The sequence below is a fragment of the Somniosus microcephalus genome, chromosome 10 (assembly GCF_052327205.1).
Source record: "Somniosus microcephalus isolate GS21.2 chromosome 10, FLI_Smic_1.0, whole genome shotgun sequence".
Classification (NCBI taxonomy): domain Eukaryota; kingdom Metazoa; phylum Chordata; class Chondrichthyes; order Squaliformes; family Somniosidae; genus Somniosus; species Somniosus microcephalus.
The window spans coordinates 228180510-228201184 of record NC_140996.1 but is presented as its reverse complement, the minus strand read 5'-3'; the positions used below and the strand labels follow the sequence as shown (position 1 = coordinate 228201184).

Below are 20675 nucleotides of genomic sequence, written 5' to 3'. Positions count from 1 at the left end.
AGTGGCACTAAAGCCACTGAGTGCCTTCTCTAGGTGCTAACTGGTGGCGCAGTCCACCGAATTTCTAGGCCCTAATCCCTTAACACCTGGTTGCAAACTAAGAATGCATCAATATTAACATGTAACCAGGTAACTAATGTAACAATCCTCTTGCTTTTTGTAACAACTGTTTTGCCTTGGGCCAGTGTCTCAAATGCTGCGGCGTGATGCCGGGGGGGGGGGGGGGGGGGGAGGAGGCGTGGCCGTGCTTGCAATTGATACACCGTTAATTGTTGATTTTCTGATTTCCAAAAGCATGGGGGGTTTTTTAATCTCAAAGTTCAACAGTTTTTTTTAAATTGTACTCTGATTTGAAACCTTGTAGAGTCGCAGTGATCAACGAATGCTCTCAACGTCAACTTTCGTACAATTCAAATCTAAATGTTTGAAACCAAACCCTTTGGCATAGCAGCTCCTGTTTCCCCTCAAGGTTGACACCTTGTATCTGTGGCTGGCCTGCTCCAACTTGAATCAGATCTTTGTCACAAATGTACCGAACCTGCTGAGGTAGGTTTTGTACCAACGATGTTGATTGTTTAGCCATTGGCAGATGTTTGGCTGTTTTAGTTACTCTGGCTCTGAAATTTAGAAAGCAGAGATGTAACACATGTATGTTGTTGGACTTTTATTACTCAACGGACATCTTGAAGACTTTGACTCAAAGTACACCGCTTTACTTTCTTGCCAAAAACTTGGGGGTTATTTTAAACTAAAATAATTCAAGACAATAGCTGCTCGTGACAATATTGCCTTTGGGAACCATAAGAACAGCGCATGACAAGAAGAGACAAGTAACTGGAAGAGGCGATTTTTTTTTGTTTAAACGGTTATTAAGGGAGTCGTAAACTATGCATTAGTATATTAAGAGCTGTGATAAATAGAAGGCAGCCCTGTGGAGTGACGCGTATGTCTACCAAAGCACTGCTAGTATTTGCTGCACCTGCGATTTTCCCACACGGCGTGTTGCTGATCCTAGTCTGGCCATTGGTGAGTGTTGCTAAATCGAGACGTGCTATTTCTGTGTGGGAAGTTGGAGCGAGAGTCATCGGTCTGGCATCTCCAGATAGCCTGTTGCGGAACAGCATTGCCTGAAACCTGGAGCCCGGCAGTTTGGTTATTAACCCCCCTGCTGCAGATCGTAACTGAGAGGAGAAAGTAACTTCAAAAATGGCAGTGAATAACCCACTACGACCAAACCAACAAACTTCTATTCCACATCCTCAGGATGTCCCAAAGTGCTTTTCCAGCCTGGTGGACCACTTTGAATTGTCATCACTTGTTACATTGGCAAAAGCAGCAGCTGATTTTCACACAACAAGATACCACAAACAGCACTGAGACAAATGACCAGTTAATCTGTTTTTTGTTGGTGATGGTTGAGGTACCTTGTACCTAAGTGGCAGCTTTGATTCTGTGCTTAAGTTCTGGAGTGGGGCTATCCTTCTGACTCAGATGAGAATACTATACGATGAGGGATATTACAGATAGATTACATGTATATCTATTCAGTGCTCTGCATAGTATAAATTAGTGGCGCTTCTATGGTGTTCCTCCTAAGTCGCTCGTAGTCTAGTCTCACCCTTCCACTTATCATACAATGCACTATCAAGCAGTTATGTACCTTGCAGAGACCCTACACTCATTCATGTCAATCCAACAACAAAGTATTTATATAGCGCCTTTAACATAGTAAAATGTCCCACGGCTCTTCACATGAGCGTTGAACAAAATTTAGCACCGAGCCACATAAGTTAGGGCAGATGACCAAAAGCTTGATTAAAGAGGTAGGTTTAAAGGAGGAGAGAGAGGCGGAGAGGTTTAGGGAGGGAATTCCAGAGCTTAGGCCCCAGGCAGCTGAAGGCACGGCCGCCAATGGTGGAGCGATTAAAATCGGGGATGCGCAAGAGGCCAGAATTGGAGGAGCGCAGAGATCTCGGAGGGTTGTAGGGCTGGAGGAAGTTACAGAGATAGGGAGGGGCGAGGTCATAGATGGATTTGAAAACGAGGATGAGAATTTTAAAATCGACGCGTTGCCAAACTGGGGTAATGCTGAGAGCAATAGCCGATTTAATATTGCTTTGATTTGTGTATCAGCAATTGCAGCTTGTGGTAGTACCACTGCCCCTCTTGTGAAGACCTTTTACATTACCGGCCTGCCCATTCCTGTTTGGGGAGAGTGACTGCTGTGCGCTGGGCTGTCCCTTTCACATTCAGCATTGGGAGCTGGTCTCTGTAGCTACTCCGAAGTGCTACTGTATAGTGCAGAGACGGACTCCGCACATTTACTTCACTTCACCATGCAGCCTTAACCCAGATGGTGGCTGGTGGACCCACATTCTTGTTGGTGAATGATACCATTGGTCTTTGAAAACGGAGTTTCTTATATTCTGGAATACTGTTCATGGTTGGGGGCGGGGGGGGGGGGAGGCGGGAGGCGGAGAGCTATGTGCCTGCAATCTTCTGCTATAAAACCACCAATAGATGCTATAAAGTCCTTTTAGTCTGTCCACTGCCCTGATGGTTGCCAGATACTTCTCTCATTCCCTTTTCCCCATCTATTCCCCCTCTCATTCTTTATCTTATCAACCTTTGTTCCTCCTACACTTTGTAGGCTTTTAATACTAAACAACAACAACTTGCATTTATATAACACCTTTTAATGTAGTAAAATGTCCCACGGTGCTTCACAGGAGCGATTATCAGACAAAAATTGACACTGAGCCACATGAGAGATTGGGACAGGTAAAAGCTTGGTCAAAATGTAGGTTTTAAGGAGCGTCTTAAAGGAGGAAAGAGAGGCAGGGAGGTTTCGTGAAGGAATTCCTGAGCTTAGGGCCCAGGCAGCTAAAGGCGTGGCACGGGGCTACCATTATTTAATTTGTCTCTTTTTTGCTTCTACCTTTTTCATACTTTTCACTCTGAATCTTTGTCCTTCTCCAACACCTCTCAAATTATTATTTATAAATTACGAATCTCCCTCAAGCTTCCTGTTTGATGTATTCTGAACGCTTTGATTGTTTCTGTCTTGGGTATCTAATGACCAGAGAAACACTGGTGAGAACGGTCATTTGGTCCATCTTAGTTCATCCATCCTGAAAGGTTGTGCAGTGAAGATTCACCAGGCTGATACCTGGGATGGCAGGAATGACGTATGAGGAGAGATTGGGTCGATTGGGCTTATATTTGCTAGAGTTTAGAAGAATGAGAGGGGATCTCATTGAAACTTATAAAATTCTAACTGGACAGACTAGATGCAGGAAGGATGTTCCCGATGGCGGGGGAGTCCAGAACCAGGGGTCACAGTCTAAGGATAAGGGGTAAGCCGTTTAGAACAGAGATGAGGAGGAATTTCTTCACCCAGAGAGTGGTGAACCTGTGGAATTCTCTACCACAGAAGGCAGTGGAGGCCAATTCATTAAATATATTCAAGAAGGAGTTGGATATATTTCTTAAGGCTCAAGGGATATGGGGAGAAAGCAGGGACAGGGTACTGAATTTGGATGATCAGCCATGATCTCATTGAATGGCGGAGCAGGCTTGAGGGGCCAAATGGCCTACTCCTGCTCCTATCTTCTGTTTCTACGTACGGTTATCCACACTCCTCTACCCATTGCAGCATTCATTGCATTTTAAGCTATCCCCGGTGTCCTGGGCCAATATTTATCCCTCAGTCAACATCTCTAAAACGGATGATCTGGTCGTTATCACATTGCTGTTTGTGGGAGCTTGCTGTGCTCAAATTGACTTCTGCATTTCCTGCATTACAACTGTGACTACACTTCAAAAAGCACTTCATTGGCTGCACAGCACTTTGGGATGTCCTAATGTCGTGAAAAGCGGCGTATAAATGCAAGCCCTTTTTAAATAATACTAGGGTTTTCTCCTCCACTGTTCTATCCAGGGTTCCGTTCCACATATTACTTGTTTGAACCTGTGTCTCCTTCTCCTAATCTCACAATTTAGTTCAGACTAATCTTCCAGGCTGTTTACTTCTTGGGGTACCTGCTTTCATGGCTGAAAAAATCCCACGTTTTTCCAGTCTTTATCCTCTTAACTCGGACCCCTGACATAACAGATCAGCCTTGTGACTCTACTGTGGACAGTCTCCAGCGTTTGAACATCTCCCTTGTGTCTCAGTGACCAGAACTGGACACCGTGCTCACGGCACGGTCAGGCCAGAGTTTGCTAAGAGTTTTCTCACGGCTTCCTCTGACTTGTAGACTATTCCATACTGTGTTCACATTAGGGTTGCGATTGCAGCATACAAAATACATCACCTCTTTCAACCCCCTGTAAAATGAAACAAAACTCAGAATATGTGATCCATTGAGGATGATATGGATGGTTAAGTGTGTTTTTTTTTTGCCTTTTTGTGACATTTCTGGCGCTATTCCTTACACTATCACAAGGCTTTGCTGTAGATTAACCGTGCACTGGGAGGGGGGTTCGGGTGAAAAGGGCACTTCGTGTAGCAGCTTGTAAATCCCTCTGTGTGTGACCTTCATTTGATTGCATTTGGGAGAAATCAAGAAGCCAATTCAATTTGAAGACTATAACGGTAAGAAAACAATAAACCTTCTGTTTGCGTTTACAGCTAAGATACCAGCATGGCCTGTCCACACCAGACCTCCGGCAGACGCTGCCTAACCTGAAAAACTTCATGGAGCAAGGGCTAATGGTGAGATGGTAAGTAACCAGTCCTTGCAATTAGGTTTTGTTGAGAATGGATCAGGTTCAAGAAGTTAGTATTAGAATCAGTTTAGCGCATTCCATATAAAAATCTGTGGGACATGAGAACGGAAGAATTGTAGAATCAGTAGATGGTCATTGCGCCCAACAAACATGTCCCTTTTTTAACAGATCAAGCTCACTTTTTCTTCCTCATCTCTCCACAAAGACAACCAATGTACTGTTTGCTTCAGTGACCGTCCCTGGTAACGTATTCAACAACTCTGTTGTGAGAAGGTCTACGTCTAACTTCCCTTCTTACTCCTAAATTGCTATTTGAACTCTTCACCATTGTCAGCAGTTTCCTGCAGCAGATTTTGTCTTTTTTATTCATTCACGGGATGTAGGCGTCGCTGGCAAGCCCATCCCTAATTGCCCTTGAAGGTGGCGATGAACCGCCTTGACAACTGAGTGGCTCGCTAGGCCATTTCAGCAGGCAGTTGAGAGTCAGTCACATTGCTGTCAATCTGGAGTCACATATAGGCCAGACCGGGTAAGGGCAGCAGATTTCCGTCCCTGAAGGACATTAGTGAACCAGATGGGTTTTTACGACAAATCCAGTAGTTGCATGGTCACTATTACTGATACTAGCTTTTTATTCCAAATTTATTTAACTAAATTTAAAGTCCACAGCTGCCGTAGTGGGATTTGAACTCATGTCTCCGGATCATTATTCCAAGCCTCTGGATTACTAGTCCAGTAACTTTACCACTATGCTACTGTTCCCGTAACCACTACGCTACCATTGGGTCATCTTAAAATCTTCTCTTTGCCAAAGAGAGCAAGCCCAACTTCCTTAGAGGCATCTTTGTTGCTCACCTCCCAAGTCTCTTGAACCCATTTATACCGTTCAGTTCAGTGATCTCCCCTTGTACCTTATTGCACACCTCTATTTCCCTTTGCACAGAAAAGCTCTGCCTTAAATTCCTTCCTTGCTCCTAATTTGTCTTCCTTGATATTAGCATAGATGCATTGAAGGGGAAGCTAGGTAACTACATGTGGGAGAAAGGAATAGAAGGACATGTGGATGGAGTGAGATGAAGAGGGGTGGGAGGAGGCTCGTGTGGAACAGAAACACCGGCATGGACCAAATGGTGTGTTCCTGTGTTGTGAAATTCTATAAGTTTAACACTTTGTGACGTTGAATGTTTCGCCTCGTCCAGTTATCCGTTCCCTTCACACAGAGCAGTTGTTTCCTTTTGTATAAGTGCAGAGCTTCACACAGCCTATCTTTAAATGTATATTGAAGATCATTGCTGGGTCGTGTCTGCGGGCAGGTGGAGTGCCTGGAGCTGTTCAGAGAAAGAACGGGCAGTCTTTCTCCTGTGCCATCCTGTACAAGCACAAGCACCTCTCTCAATGTTTCATCCACCCTAACTCTCACTCTGTGACTGTTCCTCAGTCTTCCAACTCTTCCTGTAGCCGTTACAGGATTCACCTGCTCCGCCGTGTCTTGTACTGGAGCAATGAACTGAATGACCTTTTCTCGTTCTTCACTTTCTCATGTCCATGTTGCTGCCGTCTCCTTTAAGAGATTTGAATAGAATGCGTTAATCTTTTACTAATAAAATACGGACTATTACAGAGTGTGCTTTTATACAGAGTACATTATTAAGTGCACAATACATCATTCTCTTAATGTTTCCTCAACTGTGTAAGCGTGTTCTGTCAATATTTGTTGAAATAGATTGGGGAACTGCCGGATGCAGGGTTGAAAAATGTATACCAGAATGTCAGTAAGCCTTGCATTGATGTAGCGCTTTATCACGTCTCTCAAAGCACTTCACATACAGTGACTTACTTTGAAGTGCACAGACTGTCCTGTAGACAAGCGCAGTCGCCACTTTGCACACAGCAAGATCCCATTAAGAGCAGGGATGAATGACCAGTGCACACTACACTACTAGAAGAAAATCTTCCTGCTGAATTTTATAGGAAAGAAAATTTCCTGTAAAAGGCCATTCTCTGAAATCTTGTCTACTGTTCTTAATAGAAGGGAGTTTACTGTTCTTAATAGAAGGGAGTTTTTGTTGGGTTTCCTGTGGGTTTTTTTGGGTGACTGGTATCACAAAAGTTTTCCGTCTTCACAGCATGCCTATGGCTAAGTAGGAAACCTGAAACCTGCTCCCATTATTAATATTATTCAGCTAAAACCGCGTAGGGGCCAGAATTAATTTTGAATACAATTTCCCCTTTTCTCCACTCTTTCCCCCCCCCCCCCCCCCCCCCCCGCAAAGATAGGGTAGCACTTAGTGTCATAGTCATAACGGCACAGAAGGAGGCTATTCGGCCCATCGAGTCCGTGCCAGCTCTCTGAAGAGCAATCCAGTCAGTCCCATTCCCCCCGCTCTATCCCCGTAGCCCTGCAAGTTTATTTCCCTCAAGTCCAGTCTCCCCTTGAAAACATTGAGTGTCTCCGCTTCCACCACTTCCGTCGGCAGCGAGTTCCAGGTGCTCACCACTTGCTGCGTAAAAAGTTTTTCCTCACGTCCCCCCTGTATTTCTTGCCCAATACCTTAAATCTGTGTCCCCTAGTCCTTGTACCATTAACTAGTGGGAACAGCCTTTCCCCGTCTAGCCTATCCAAATCCGTCATAATCTTGTACACCTCTATCAAATCACCCCTCAACCTCCTTTGCTCTAATGAAAACACATCCAGCTTCTCCAACCTGTCCTTGTAGCTAAGATCCCCCATCCCCAGAACCATTCAGGTAAATCTCCTCTGCAACCTCTCAATGGCCTTCACATCCTTCTTAAAGTGTAGTGACCAGAACTGGACCCAATACTCCAGTTGTGGCCTAACCAGTGCTTTATAAAGGTTCAGCATAACTTCTCTACTTTTGTACTCAATACCTCTATTTATGAAGCCCAAGATCCCATATGCTTTGCTAACCACTCTCTCAATATGTCCTGCCACCTTCAGGGACCTATGCACATTAACTCCCAGGTCCCTCTGTCCCTGCACACTCTTTATAACTGTGCCATTAAGTGTATATTGCCTCTCCCTGTTCCTTCTGCCAAAATGCATCACCTCACACTTCTCTGCATTAAATTCCATCTGCCACTTGTCTGCCCATTCTGCTAGTCTTTCTGTGTCCCGCTGCAGTCGATTGGTATCATCCTCACTGTTTGCTGCACCCCCAAGTTTGGTGTCATTGGCAAATTTAGAAATTCTACTCTGTATTCCAATCATATATATATTTTACATACATATATTATATATGACTCCAGCACTGAGCCTTGGGGAACACCACTGTCTACCATCCTCCAGTCTGAAAAACAGCTATTTACCACAACTCGCTGTTTTCTGTCCTTAAGCCAATTCCTTATCCAAGCTGCTACTGACCCACCTATTCCATGAGCCTCAATTTTGTTAACCAGCCTTCTATGTGGTACTTTGTCAAATGCCTTCCTAAAATCCATGTAGACAACATCCATTGCATTCCCTTCATCAATTCTCCCTGTTACTTCATCAAAAAATTCAATTAGATTAGTCAAACACGATCTGCCTTTTACAAACCCGTGTTGGCTCTCCTTAATTAGCTTAAACCTCTAAGTGCCCATTAATTTTTACCTTGATTATTGTTTCTAAAACTTTACCCACCACTGATGTTAAACTGACTGGCCTGTAGTTACTAGGATTGTCCTTACACCCTTTCTTGAGCAATGTAAATCACATTTGCCACTTTCCAATCCTCAGGCACCTCTCCTGCATCTAGGGAAGATTGGAAAATTATGGCAAGCCCTTCCACTATCTCCTCCCCAATTCCCTTTGCAATCTGGGATGCAAGCCATCTGGACCAGGCGACTTGTCCACTCTAAGCATACCCAGCCTTTCTAGTACATCCTGTCTATCAATTTTCACCCCTTCCACTTCTACTGATATTTTGTCAGCATCCACCTCCTTAGTAAACACCGATACAAAGTACTCATTGAGTATTCTAGCCTTGCCCTGCACCTCTAAGCATATATCACCACCTTTGTCCCTAATAGGCCCCACCCCGCCTCTTACTACCTGCTTACTGTTTACATGCTGGTAGAAGATTTTTGGGTTCCCTTTTATGTTAACCGCTATTCTACTCTCATATTCTCTCTTTGCCAATCTTATTTTCATCTTCACTTCCCCTCTCAACTTACTGTATTTGGTCTGGTTCTCCTTGAAGAATTCACCTGACATTCATCATACACCCTCTTTTTTTTGTTTCATCATCTTCTCAATCACCCTCGTCATCCAAGGAGCCCTTGCTTTGGTTCCCTTACCCTTCCCTCTTGTTGGAATGTACCTAGCCTGTACTTGGAACATCTCCTCCTTAAAGATCACCTATTGTTCCATTACAGTTTTTCCTGTCAGTCTTTGGTTCCATTTTACCCTGGCTAGATCCTTTCGCATCCCATTGAAGTTAGCCCGATTCCAGTTTAGAAGTTCCACTCTAGATTGTTCCTTGCTCCTCTCCATTGCTAATCTAAATCTTCTGATACAATGATCACTCGTACCCAAGTGTTCTCCCACAGACACTTGGTCGACCTGGCCCACCTCATTCCCCAGCACCATTTCCAGCAATACCTCCTTCCTAGTTAGGCCAAGAACATATTGGTCAAGGAAATTCTCCAGAACACATTTCAGAAATTCCTCCTCCTCCTTTCCCTTTACCCTAGCATTATCCCAATCGATATTTGGGTAATTAAAGTCCCCCAATACCACCACTCTATAGCTCTTGCATGTCTCTGCGATTTCCCTGCAGATTTGCTCCTCTATCTCCCTCTCACTATTTGGAGGCCTGTAGAATACCCCCAATAGCGTGATCACACCCTTTTTGGTCCTCAACTCTAACCAAATGGATTCTGTCTTTCTCCCCTCAAGAACATCCTCCCTTTCCAACACTACAATGTCTTCCTTAATCAGCACTGCCACCCCACCTCCTTTTTTTTCCTTCCCTATCTTTTCTGAACACCTTGTACCCTTGAATATTAAGTGCCCAGTCCTCACCGTTTTTAAGCCACACTTCCGTTATTGCCACAACATCATAGTGCCACGTGGCTAATTGTGCTTGTAGCTCACCAACCTTATTCACCGCACTTTGTGCGTTTGCGTACAGGCAATATAAACCCATTTTAGAATTTTTTGTAGTCTTTCTTAGTCTGCTCCTATCTAATATGATACTACTTCTGCCTCTAGCACTACTTTCTTCTCTAGTACTATCCAACACACGCTTTCATGCACCTTATTCCTCTTTTCTACTCCTATATGCTGGTTCCCATCCCCCTGCCAAGCTAGTTTAAACCCTCCCAAACAGCACTAGTAAACCTCCCCACGAGAATACTGGTCCTGGCTCTGTTGAGGTGTAATCCATCCGGCTTGTACAGGTCCCACCTTCCCCAGAAATGGTCCCAATGCCTCAGGAATCTAAAGCCCTCCCTCCTGCACCATCTCTCCAGCCACGCATTCATCTGTTCTATCCTCCTATTCCTGTACTCACTAGCACGTAGCACCGGGAGTAATCCGGAGATTACTACCTTTTGAGGTCCTGCTTTTTAATCTCTTTCCTAGCTCCCTGTAGTCTGCCTGCAGGACCTCATCCCTCTTTCTGCCTATGTCGTTGGTACCGATATGGACAGCGACCTCTGTCTGTTCACCCTCCCCCCTCAGAGTGTCCTGCAGCCACTCGGTGACATCCTTGACCCTGGCACCAGGGAGGCAACATACCATCCTGGAGTCACGTCTGCGTCCACCGAAACACCTATCTGTTCCTCTAACCAGTGAATCCACTATCACTATTGCTCTTCCACTCTTCTCCCTCTCTCTCTCCCCCCCCCCCCCCCCCCCCCGTGCAGCTGAGCCACCCATGCTGCCTTGGCTCTGGCTGCTCTCCTCAGAGGAGTCATCGCCCCCACCAGTTTCCAGAACTGTGAACCGGTTAGCGAGCGAGATGCATTCTGGGGATTCCTGCCCTACCTGCCTGGTCGTCCTCCTCTGTCTGGTGGTCACCCATTCCCTCTCTGCCTGCACATTCTGAGGCTGCGGGGTGACCACTTCTGGAAACGTACTTTCCAAGTATTTCTCAGCCTCGCGGATGCACTGTAGTGACTCCAGCTGCTGTTCAAGCTCCGAAACCCAGAGCTCGAGTTGCTGCAGTTGGCGACACTTCCTGCACACGTGGTCCTCCAGGCCGCAAGAAGCATCCAGGATATCCCACATGACACAGGATGTGCAAATCACGGGACTGAGCTGCCCTGCCATGCCTCTATTTACCAAACTATGGAGGTAATTTAGCAGAAATAAACTTAACAAGAAACACTCAACAGCTGCCCACCAATCAGCACCTCCCTCTTATTAGATAGGCTATGAACTACTTAGCAGAAATATACTGAAAACAGAACAAAAAAAAAACTTACCACAAATACCCAATACTCACCTCAGCTCCCTTGTGCCAGCGACACCTTTGAATTCTAACGTCACTCCTTCGTTGTGTCACTTGCCGACTGTCTCCCTCGCAGGTAGTTCGCTCACTCACACTCCCAGGTCTGTGCCCCGTGCTGCCTTTATCCCCGGTCTCCGACTCCCGTTCCTTCCGCAGGTCCGCTCGCTCAGACTCCCAGGTCTGTGCCCCGTGCTGCCTTTATCCCCGGTCTCCGACTCCCGTTCCTTCCGCAGGTCCGCTTGCTCAGACTTGGTATCTCCCTCTCTGACATCCTGCCTGAGGTTGAGAATTCCTGTGGGAAAATTAGCACAGCCCTACTAATTGTTGGTGCTCCAACTCGTTAGTGAGCTGCCTTATCTTAAGTTTCTCTGAAAAACACTTTCTAAAGTGCCATTGTAATACTACTTTTAGAAAGCAAAGATGTTGCCTTTAAGATGAGACTCCAGTTTCAAGACTTTTACATAAAATGGACACATTGGTGTTTAATGCCCCCATTACAATCATGAACCTAAGCAACAGTGGTGTGGGGTACAGCGGAGAGTCGACCTTCAAATAAGCGTGTTAGATCAGATGCTATGTTTCCCCCAAAAAATGCAGTGTCGAAATGTGTGCAGTTAACTTGCAAGGCATTATGCATACCAATATGCCACGAGGAAATATAAAACACTAAACCGAACATATTATTGCACCAACAATGCTTCGTGTGTAATACTCTTAATGGTGTCATCCTTGGCTCCGTGGGTCGCACTCTCGCCTCTGAGTCAGAAGGTTGAGCACATAATCTAGGCTGACACTCCGAGTACTGAACTGAGGGAGTGCTGCAATGTTGGAGGTACCGTCTTTCGGATGAGACGTTAAACCGAGGAGGCCCTGTCTGCCCCTTCGGGTGGATGTTAAAGATCCCTATTTCGGAGAAGAGCAGCGGAGTTCTCCCGATGTCCTGGCCAATATTTATCCCTCAACCAATATCACTAAGAGCAGATTATATGGTCGTTGTCATAGTGTTGTTTATGGGAGCTTGCTGTGCACGAATTGGCTGCTGCGTTTCCTACATTACAACAGTGACGACACTTTAAAAGTACTTCATTGGCCTTAATGCACTTTGGGACATCCTGAAGTTGTGAAAGGCGCTATATATGTGTTTTTTTTCTTTATACAGGAAACTTTCTGATATCCGGCACTGATGGGACCGAGCTGGTGCTGTACCATCAAAAGTGCCGGACATACCAGCATAATGTTGAAACATACGGAACTGAAAAGCTCCGAGTGAATCAACAAACCCCAGCTTCAAAACAGTCAGCTGCAGCTGCAAGCGTCTAGCTGAAGCTGTTGCTATAGCTACAGACCTTGCAGTGCCTGACTGGGGGAAAAAAAAAGCAACGAGAACTAAAAAAAACTTACAGAAAACGGCTCCTGATTTTTGCCGTTAGATCGAGTATTCCGGACATATAACCTCCGGATAAACCAAAGTTTTCTGTATTTGATCACCTCAGATTGCTTCCACTACCAGTGGCGGACCTGTAACCCACCAGTACTCCACTCTAGTGTTACACAGAGTAAAATATTCAGGACACAACCCACGTTTAGAAGGGCAAAATGCATAGCTCAGTTCAAGTTGGTGCATGTGAAAATTTCACACCCCACCATTCTGCTTCACTGAAACCTTAATAAATATGTCACTGTGGAGCTATAGTCTACTCCTGTTAATGGAAAATCGTTATTCTGCTCCAAAGAAATTTAAAATATTTCCTAGTTTGAATTATGGAAATTTAATACAACAGAATATTTGCACAATTTCACTTCAAAATACCAAAATTCAAATTAAGCAACAAGCGTTCCATATATAGTCAGGACATATATACTCTTTTTTAAATGGTTTTGAAACTCTTGTGTAAATGCTGTGGAGTTTCTTGTTATTCAGTAACTGAAACTATTTTAAAATGAGACCAATGTATCTTCATCTGATCCTGATTAACTTCAGTGATTTATAAGAAGATATTTGATCAGTTAGAAGTATTGATTTTGGTGTGTCCGATCTGTGAGTGCGAGGATATTTTTTTTTAAAGCACCGAGTTTTTGTCTCGTAATTTTGAAGAGTTATGTAGACCACTGAACAAGAAACTAAAACAACAAGGTTTCTGTCAAAATCCTTTGCCAAAGATTATGAACAAAAATTGTACCAAATGCTCAGTTTGAATAAAGATCTTCTGAGCCAATGTGGTTCAGATGTGTAAGTACGGAGACCTTGTTCTGTATTAAACCTTAACCCTAGGAGGAGAAGACTTTGCCGAGTACGTAAAATTTTGATTTGAAACCACTGCTGCTTAGGGCATTAGCGTTAAACCTATTTGAAGAAAGATGGCGGGGGGGGGAGGGAGAGGGTGGGGGGATAAAAAGCCTGTCTTAATATCTCCTTGTATGGCTTGGTGTCAAATTTTGTTTGATAATGGTCCTGTGAAGCACCTTTAGACATTTTACTACGTTAAAGGCGCTTTATAAATGCAAGTAGTTGTTAGTTTTTCTATATTAACACATGTCCTGGTATATGTTATGCATTCCAAGTTAACGAATTTTCTTCTTTTCTCTTATGAAGTGATCGACCTCTATCCAGTGCCATTCCTGTACCTCGAAGGCAAACAACCACCACATCTGCAGGTTCAGATATGCTTTTTCACAGTAGTGGGGTCTCTTCTCCAGACCGAGCTTGGAGGCAGTCACATGGGAGCTCTGAAGAAGATCTGCCCCCAAGCTGCAATGCAGCAATGACTCGCGCTATAACCCTCGAGGCACCACCAAAAGATGGCCACAAATCGCGAACCTCTTCAACGTTAGAAGTTTCTGATGACTCCTTCAAAGATGGAGACCAGGAGAAGACTATGTGCGAAGGTTTTAAAAACGGAGTGCACAGCAATGAAAATGGCATCGTTTATGAAGCGGTCCAGACACGGGAGGTTACCGCTGAACTCTCCTCCGAGGTGAATGGAATGACTTTGCCCAACGCACACGCGGGCAACGCCAGTAGCCCGCAGTCAGGCGACTTCAGCCACCCTATGGGTGGCGGCGTCTTCTGCTCCGTGGAGCGGGCCGAGGAGATCATAGGAATGGAAGCCACGGGCTTCAGTTCGGATGAGCAGCTGGAAGGATTCTGCATTCCCGTTGACCATGCCGTGGCAGTGGAGAGCGATGACCAAGTTCTGGGGGAGCTCGACGCCGAAGGCTTCGAGGAGTTCTCCAGGAGGATCTGCGCACTGAATGAGAACGTCTCGAGTTTCCGCCGGCATCGCAAGAGCTCGGATAAGTGAGGCGCACTGTTGTTGGTCATAGGGATACCAAGGCAGCACAAAGAACCATAGACTGGAATGGGAGAGCAAGTTGCACTTCTTTTTGAGACGATTTGTAGAGATGAAATTATGGGCATTGTTGCTATTCTCACGGTGAGATGGGGTGAAAACAGAAAAGAATCAAAACCGGGAACAGTGCAGATGCTGGGTTTTCAGACTGAGATCCAGTCTAGTAAGAGATGAGGGCGGAGCAAATGTACCTAGATCATGGCTTTGCAGATTGACTTCATGCCATCCATGGCTGCATGTTTGCATCACCCAGCCTTTTCATATGCCACCAGACTTGTAAACTGCCCACCTTTCTCAACCAAATGGGAATCAGTCAATTGGTAACGCCTTTCCCGATAACCCTAGGGTTTGATTTCTCCTTGGGGATGGGGCGTAGGGGAGCAGGGAATTCATCCCCTTTACTCAAGCAGATAGATCGTGACCGCCCATGTTTGCCAAGCAGACTGTGCAATGACGTTACAGAACAGAGTTGCTTTGAAATGATGTGAAGCTTCTGAATCCCTCGAGTTCCTCCTTTTTGTAAGTTGGAAGCTTGCCATATCCTTACGATGAGGTTCCCCGGAATAATTAGACAGTTCAGATGAGTAAGATGTTTAAACTTTGCAACTGAACTAGATTAAGGGTAATTGGAAAAAGTTGGAAGCAAGTTAAAATCAGTAACTTGGCAGAAACCATTTTGCTGAGAGCGACAGTGTTTCTACTGAGCAGCTCAAAGCATCAAGTAAATATAGTTTGAATTTAAATTGCCGTATACTGCCTGCCTATATTTGCTATTTTTTTGGCTACACATTGTGCAGTCTCAGGTATCGTTTAGCTGTTTGATATTAGTCTGAACCGCTACCCTTCACAGCCCAAGACCTGCCTATAAACTGAGTACAGGGAAAGTGATTGAAGTTCTCCTCTCAACTGGTAATTTAAAGGCTTTGGTCAATGATGTTTGGTCATTCGCTAACTTAACTGATGTGAGCCCCTATTCGTTTTCGTTCCCTCTCCCTCGCTTCCAAAAACAATTACATTTCTTCCGAATTTAACCCCTGTATTTAAACGGCCAGTGTTTTAAAGCGTGGAGGCTTTCATTTTGGTGCAGCAGGTTTAGAAAATGGCTCCTCTGCTTCTGTAGCTTACAGCTGCACTGGCCCCAGCACTGCTGCCTACCCGTGTACACAGGTGGCCTTGAGACCAGCACTGCTGCCTACCTGTGTTGCCCAGGTGGCCTTGAGACCAGCACTGCTGCCTACCTATGTGTTGTATGGGCACACTGAGTTTGGCACTGCTGCCCACCTGTGTTAGACCTAATCGAAGAATACTATCTACCAGTGAGGTATATTGATGGAAAGCATTCATTTTTTTCTGGCAGTCTTTCTCAACATACCTTTTAAAAATTATAATTAATTAAAATTTATTATTTATGTTGTCTAGTTGGATTTGATCTGCACAGTATGTAGTAGCAGCTGGGGTTAAGTTACACTGGAGTAAGCTTGCTAATATAGCAAGAACATTCTTTATTCAAGATTAATGGCTCCTGTTACTTCATACAAAGATTTCGATCGACCCGAGTTGTTTTTCCCCCCTCACTTTAAGAACCGTCAAAGCTGAAAAATAAATCACTGAGGATGCAGAGGATAAGTGAGCAAAGCATTAGGTGACCCAGGTTGGAGAATTAAACTAATAATTGCATTCAAGTATTAACTAGTTGCGCAATCTCTGAATTGTAATCTCTTCTTCCCCATTTATAACCTGCCAATACTTTCTAGCAGTGATGTTCATAATATGGCCCGTGGGTGTGTACCGCATTTCAATCTCCAACCTGCGGCCCTTAGCAGCCTGATTGCTACATGTGCCTCTGGGCCATTCACGGCCTGCCCCGCTGCAGGAGTTGGGGAACGAGCTGGGAATTGGTGCTTGTTGTTCTTGGTATGAGCCCGAGGAATTCTATTAGGGGAGCAGGTTATCCCAGCTTCCATACAGCAGGTTAAAGAGCCCTGCTAAAATAAAAACTATTTGGTTCTGCAGGAGGAGGTGGGACGGGGATTTTCTGCCTGTGGGCAAGTAGCCAGACTCCTCTTGACCGCTGCTCAGAGTGGAGTAACTGAAATTGCACATACAGGGCCCGTGTCCATAGTGCAGCATTGCGGAGAGTGACCATTCAGCAGAGCATTGACTTTCAATTGTCGGCCTTTGACAAAACGTTAATGGGTAACACTGCTATGAAAGTATTGGTATTATGAATGCAGTTACTTCTTTTTCAGTAGTGCTGAAAAGGTGTATGGTTCTATTGATTCACAGTGTCCGTGTGGTTCTAATCTAGTCTTATGTTCTGTCTGAAAGTTGTGTGACCCTGAAAGTTGGTGCTCAGGCTTTCCCCAGAAGTCATTCGTGGTGAAATGCTGCACAACACACACTTCCGACCCGACAGCCTTGCGCACGACTTGAGCTATGCTGTACCGAGACGAGCAAATCAGGTGGGAAAGGTTGAAAATGTAACACTCTGAACTATTTTCATTCCATGACCTTTGAGTTGATGGAAAAGTGCTGTCCTAAGGTGCTGACGTGCCCCTTATCTCGGGGAAAGCCAGGACTCCCAACTTCTGTCTTACACCTTGGACGACGGAGGCCTCCCAAATGCTACTAGTTCCTCAGGCAATTTAAATACATAGGAAACTGAATCCTAGCTCTGCAGGTTTTATTTCCACGATCGAGGCCGTTTCCTCAGCCGACGGTCTCACGAGTTTCAGTGGCTCGGCACACCTCTTCATGATGGCCACAGCATGTTTAGTCCTTTTAAGCAAGGCGGGCACTCGGTGAGCCCTCTTGTCGGCTTCATCTAGCCATTCCAGTGCTGCTGGTGCATTAATGCATTTTATTTTCAGATGCTTTAAAGGCCTCACCAGTCTCTCCAACGTGTGCGCTGATCGATTCATCAGTGCTCAGGGGCCACTGGTGCTATAACAGGTGTTCACACGTAGTCCACTCTTCCTGGGCCAGAGATTAAGTTTGAGCTTCGAAGCAATGCACAAACGAGTGCAGTCCATGCTCCTGCATACACTTGGGCTACAATCACCAATCTGCACCAACGCCACCGCCCCCACCACCAAAAAAAAAACCTTTATCGATCACATTTGTTTTGTAGTCCAATGTCCAATGGAGTTAAGGTGTGTGGTGGAGCCACAATCTAGTCTTAACCCAGTTTATTATGAAATTGGGGCACATGGCACAAAACCACCAACAATAAGAGGCTCAATGTCACTCAATGCTGACATGCGATGCAGAGAGTGGGAAATAGTTCAATACCCCAGCACTAATACCCCTTTCCCTCACTCTCTTTAAATTTGCCATTTTTAGCTCCAACCTCTATCTTCAGTGAACTAGTGTAAAGAATGAAAGCAAAAAAAGGTCTGATTACAACTGAATTAGCTAAAGGATGAGTGGCCAAGGTGTACTATTTAGACATGCTTCCTTCACCCACCATCCCCCTACACTTGTAGAAAACCAGACTACTGAGATAACTGGAGGAGATGAGACCTCACATCTGGACTGCTGTTCTGCCTCTGCCTGTTGTATTCTTGTCATTTCTTTTGGGCTGTGTGTGTCACCTGTGTACTGCAGCGGGTCTTTTTCTTTGCATCAGTTCCTAGGGTTTAGCTTCCACTTGCTGTGGGATCATAAATATTAAAACTCGGTCCATTCACAAATGCATCGGGGATATTTGTAGAAGATAAATGGAGTCTGATTTATACCACGGATATCAAAGCTTTATTTCTGGTGGATCGTCTCTGAACTTTTTGTTGCTGCACAAATGGCGCAATGTCCTTCCACACTTAATGGTGCTTTACGCCGTCTGTCATATGCAGTATAAAGACTGGGCTACCAGGCTCGATTCCACACAGTGAAGGCTAGTTTGGTTGATCTTCTCTCCCTCTGTCTTGTCCATACTCTGTCCGACCCCCTTCAGTATAACTTGCTCCATAACACAGGTGCTTCAACCATGCCTACAATGTGCCTGCTCTGCTTCAAACTGAACGTGACCTATCGCACACAGCAAGCACCAGCCACCTTCACTGCTGAGCTTCCATTTAATACATAGTATTTATTTTTCAAAATGTAAACCTCCTCCTGGCACCAAAAACGGGACAAGAGCGAGAAGATCAATGGGACTCTGGTTTACAAAGGAAAAGATACACCGGGGAATTAGCCCTTCATGGCCTACTCGTTCATTCTTTGCAGGGACTTGAGCACAAAAATCTAGGCTCACACTCCGCAGTGCCAGTACTGAGGGAGCACTGCACTGTCATTGGTTTTATGCCGCATTGAGCGTCGCAAGTTTCCAGATCGGTGCCGGTGGCGATTCCAAAATCTGACTTAACCGTGTTATCCCGGCAGTGATTCTCCGTGAACTTATCTCACCGTCTGTACCAGGCCCGTTCCCGCTGAGCTGGCGGCTCCAGCGTGGGTCTCGCACAGGGTCGGCAACTCTGGACGTATTCATCACATGACCTCCAACCACCCCCACTCCCGCCATTGGTCGCCCAACACGTCCATCGTCACAGCGCACCACCTTTACGTGGCCAATTAGATGATTCTTGACTGTCAATCAAACAGCCTTTCTTCCCCCCGCCACCACCACCCCCCCCCCCCCCCCCGCACCTGCAATACTTTGATACTAATAAACAAAAGTGTTCAAAGAAAATGAAAACAACAATTTATTTAATGCCTCCATGATCTTTCTCTAGGATTGCTCGCAGCCATGTCCTGGAGATTATTCTTGAATTCCAGTTAGCCACTCTAGTCTTGCACAATATAAAAACAGCTATTTTGGTGTCTTGATCTACATTCTGGTGATTAACTTCCCAGCACAGCATTACCGAGTTTCCTTTGATCTTGCGCACTTAATTCAGTTAAGACATCTTGAAACTTTCTCCCTCCACCCTTCTCTTTCATCTGTCCCCTCACACAAAAAAGACCCAATGGCAGAAACCTAGTGGTGGTTTGACATGTCCTTGTTCCCTGAGTGTGAGCACCATTGAGGCAATGTAACCAATTACAGACCTCAGTCTGGGAGCCATGCTACCATAGCGGTCCTTCCTCTTGCTATCGCTATACATTTTTTTTAAAAAGCATGTCTGCGTAGGTGTGGACTAACTTCCATCAAGCTGAGACTCAATTAGGGGTGGACTTCATGCACATATTTAGGTTCACTGTACCAGAGAGAGTGTGGGGGGGGGGGGGAGGGAACTGGACCGGTCTCTGGACGCGAGGTGGTGTGGGAACCGCAGGGCTGCTTGGGTCGTGCGCAGGTCCACACAAGCTGGAACACAAAGTCGCTCGCTCGTCTCTGTATAGCGTAGAAAGAAACAGTGCGGAGCCACAGTGTGCTGCCTCGGGTCATATTCTGAAGTGGTGCCACGCTGCTACTTGATGCTTTGGGGGAAGCTTGAAACCATGTAGAGGTAACCCAGCAGACACAAACTGATCTGTGCACCCTTTGTAGTGATCATGATCATGATGTACTGATTAGAATTGCCTGCAAACCTGCTGCATCTGTTCGTAGCATGGTGCCTGAGGGAAGCAGAGAAAAAGACAACAGAACGAGTACAGTATTGGTTGTGAAGATTGTCCATTCGATTACAGTGACATAATTTTTGCCGAAATCACTGCTGAATTATTTGTAGCTACATGCCCCTACCCCCAGTCCCCCTTCCCCTCACTCCCTTTTTAAAAAAATTTCTATTTATTAAAGATAAAAATGCAGCAGTTTATTTAAATAGTTACTCCAACTGCAAGCAGTAAACGGCTGTAATCATTTGCAACTTGTATTCACATACTTGCTAATGATTCAAGTGTCAATGAAAATAATCCTGGTAAGCAAAATGGAATAAAATATTGTTTTACCATATCTTGTGTGATTCCTCGCTTTTTAAAAATGATTCAGTCTCTGGATGTGGGCGTTGCTGGGTAGATTACCATTTATTGCCTGTCATTAGTTGCCCTCAGAAGGTAGTAATGCAACTTCCGAGGGCAGTCAAGAGTCAACCACATTGGTGTTTTGGACTGGAGTCACGTGCAGGCCAGTAAGGACGGCAGCTTTCCTTCCCCAAAGGACGTTCGTGAACCAGTTGGGTTTTTGCGACAATCCGGCAGC

General features: G+C 45.2%; 1 protein-coding gene across 2 annotated transcripts in view; it reads left to right on the top strand.

Moving 5' to 3' along the window:
• The window catches only part of uvrag (UV radiation resistance associated gene), a 313672-nt gene extending 294030 nt beyond the window's left edge, over positions 1–19642 (top strand). For both annotated transcript variants that reach the window (XM_085999709.1, XM_085999708.1), the window contains 2 exons: positions 4634–4725; positions 13780–19642. In XM_085999709.1, the coding sequence (XP_085855835.1) occupies positions 4634–4725; positions 13780–14488 (801 nt within the window). In that variant the 3' untranslated portion in view covers positions 14489–19642. The remainder of the gene's footprint in view (positions 1–4633; positions 4726–13779) is intronic.
• The last annotated feature ends 1033 nt before the right edge of the window (positions 19643–20675 follow it).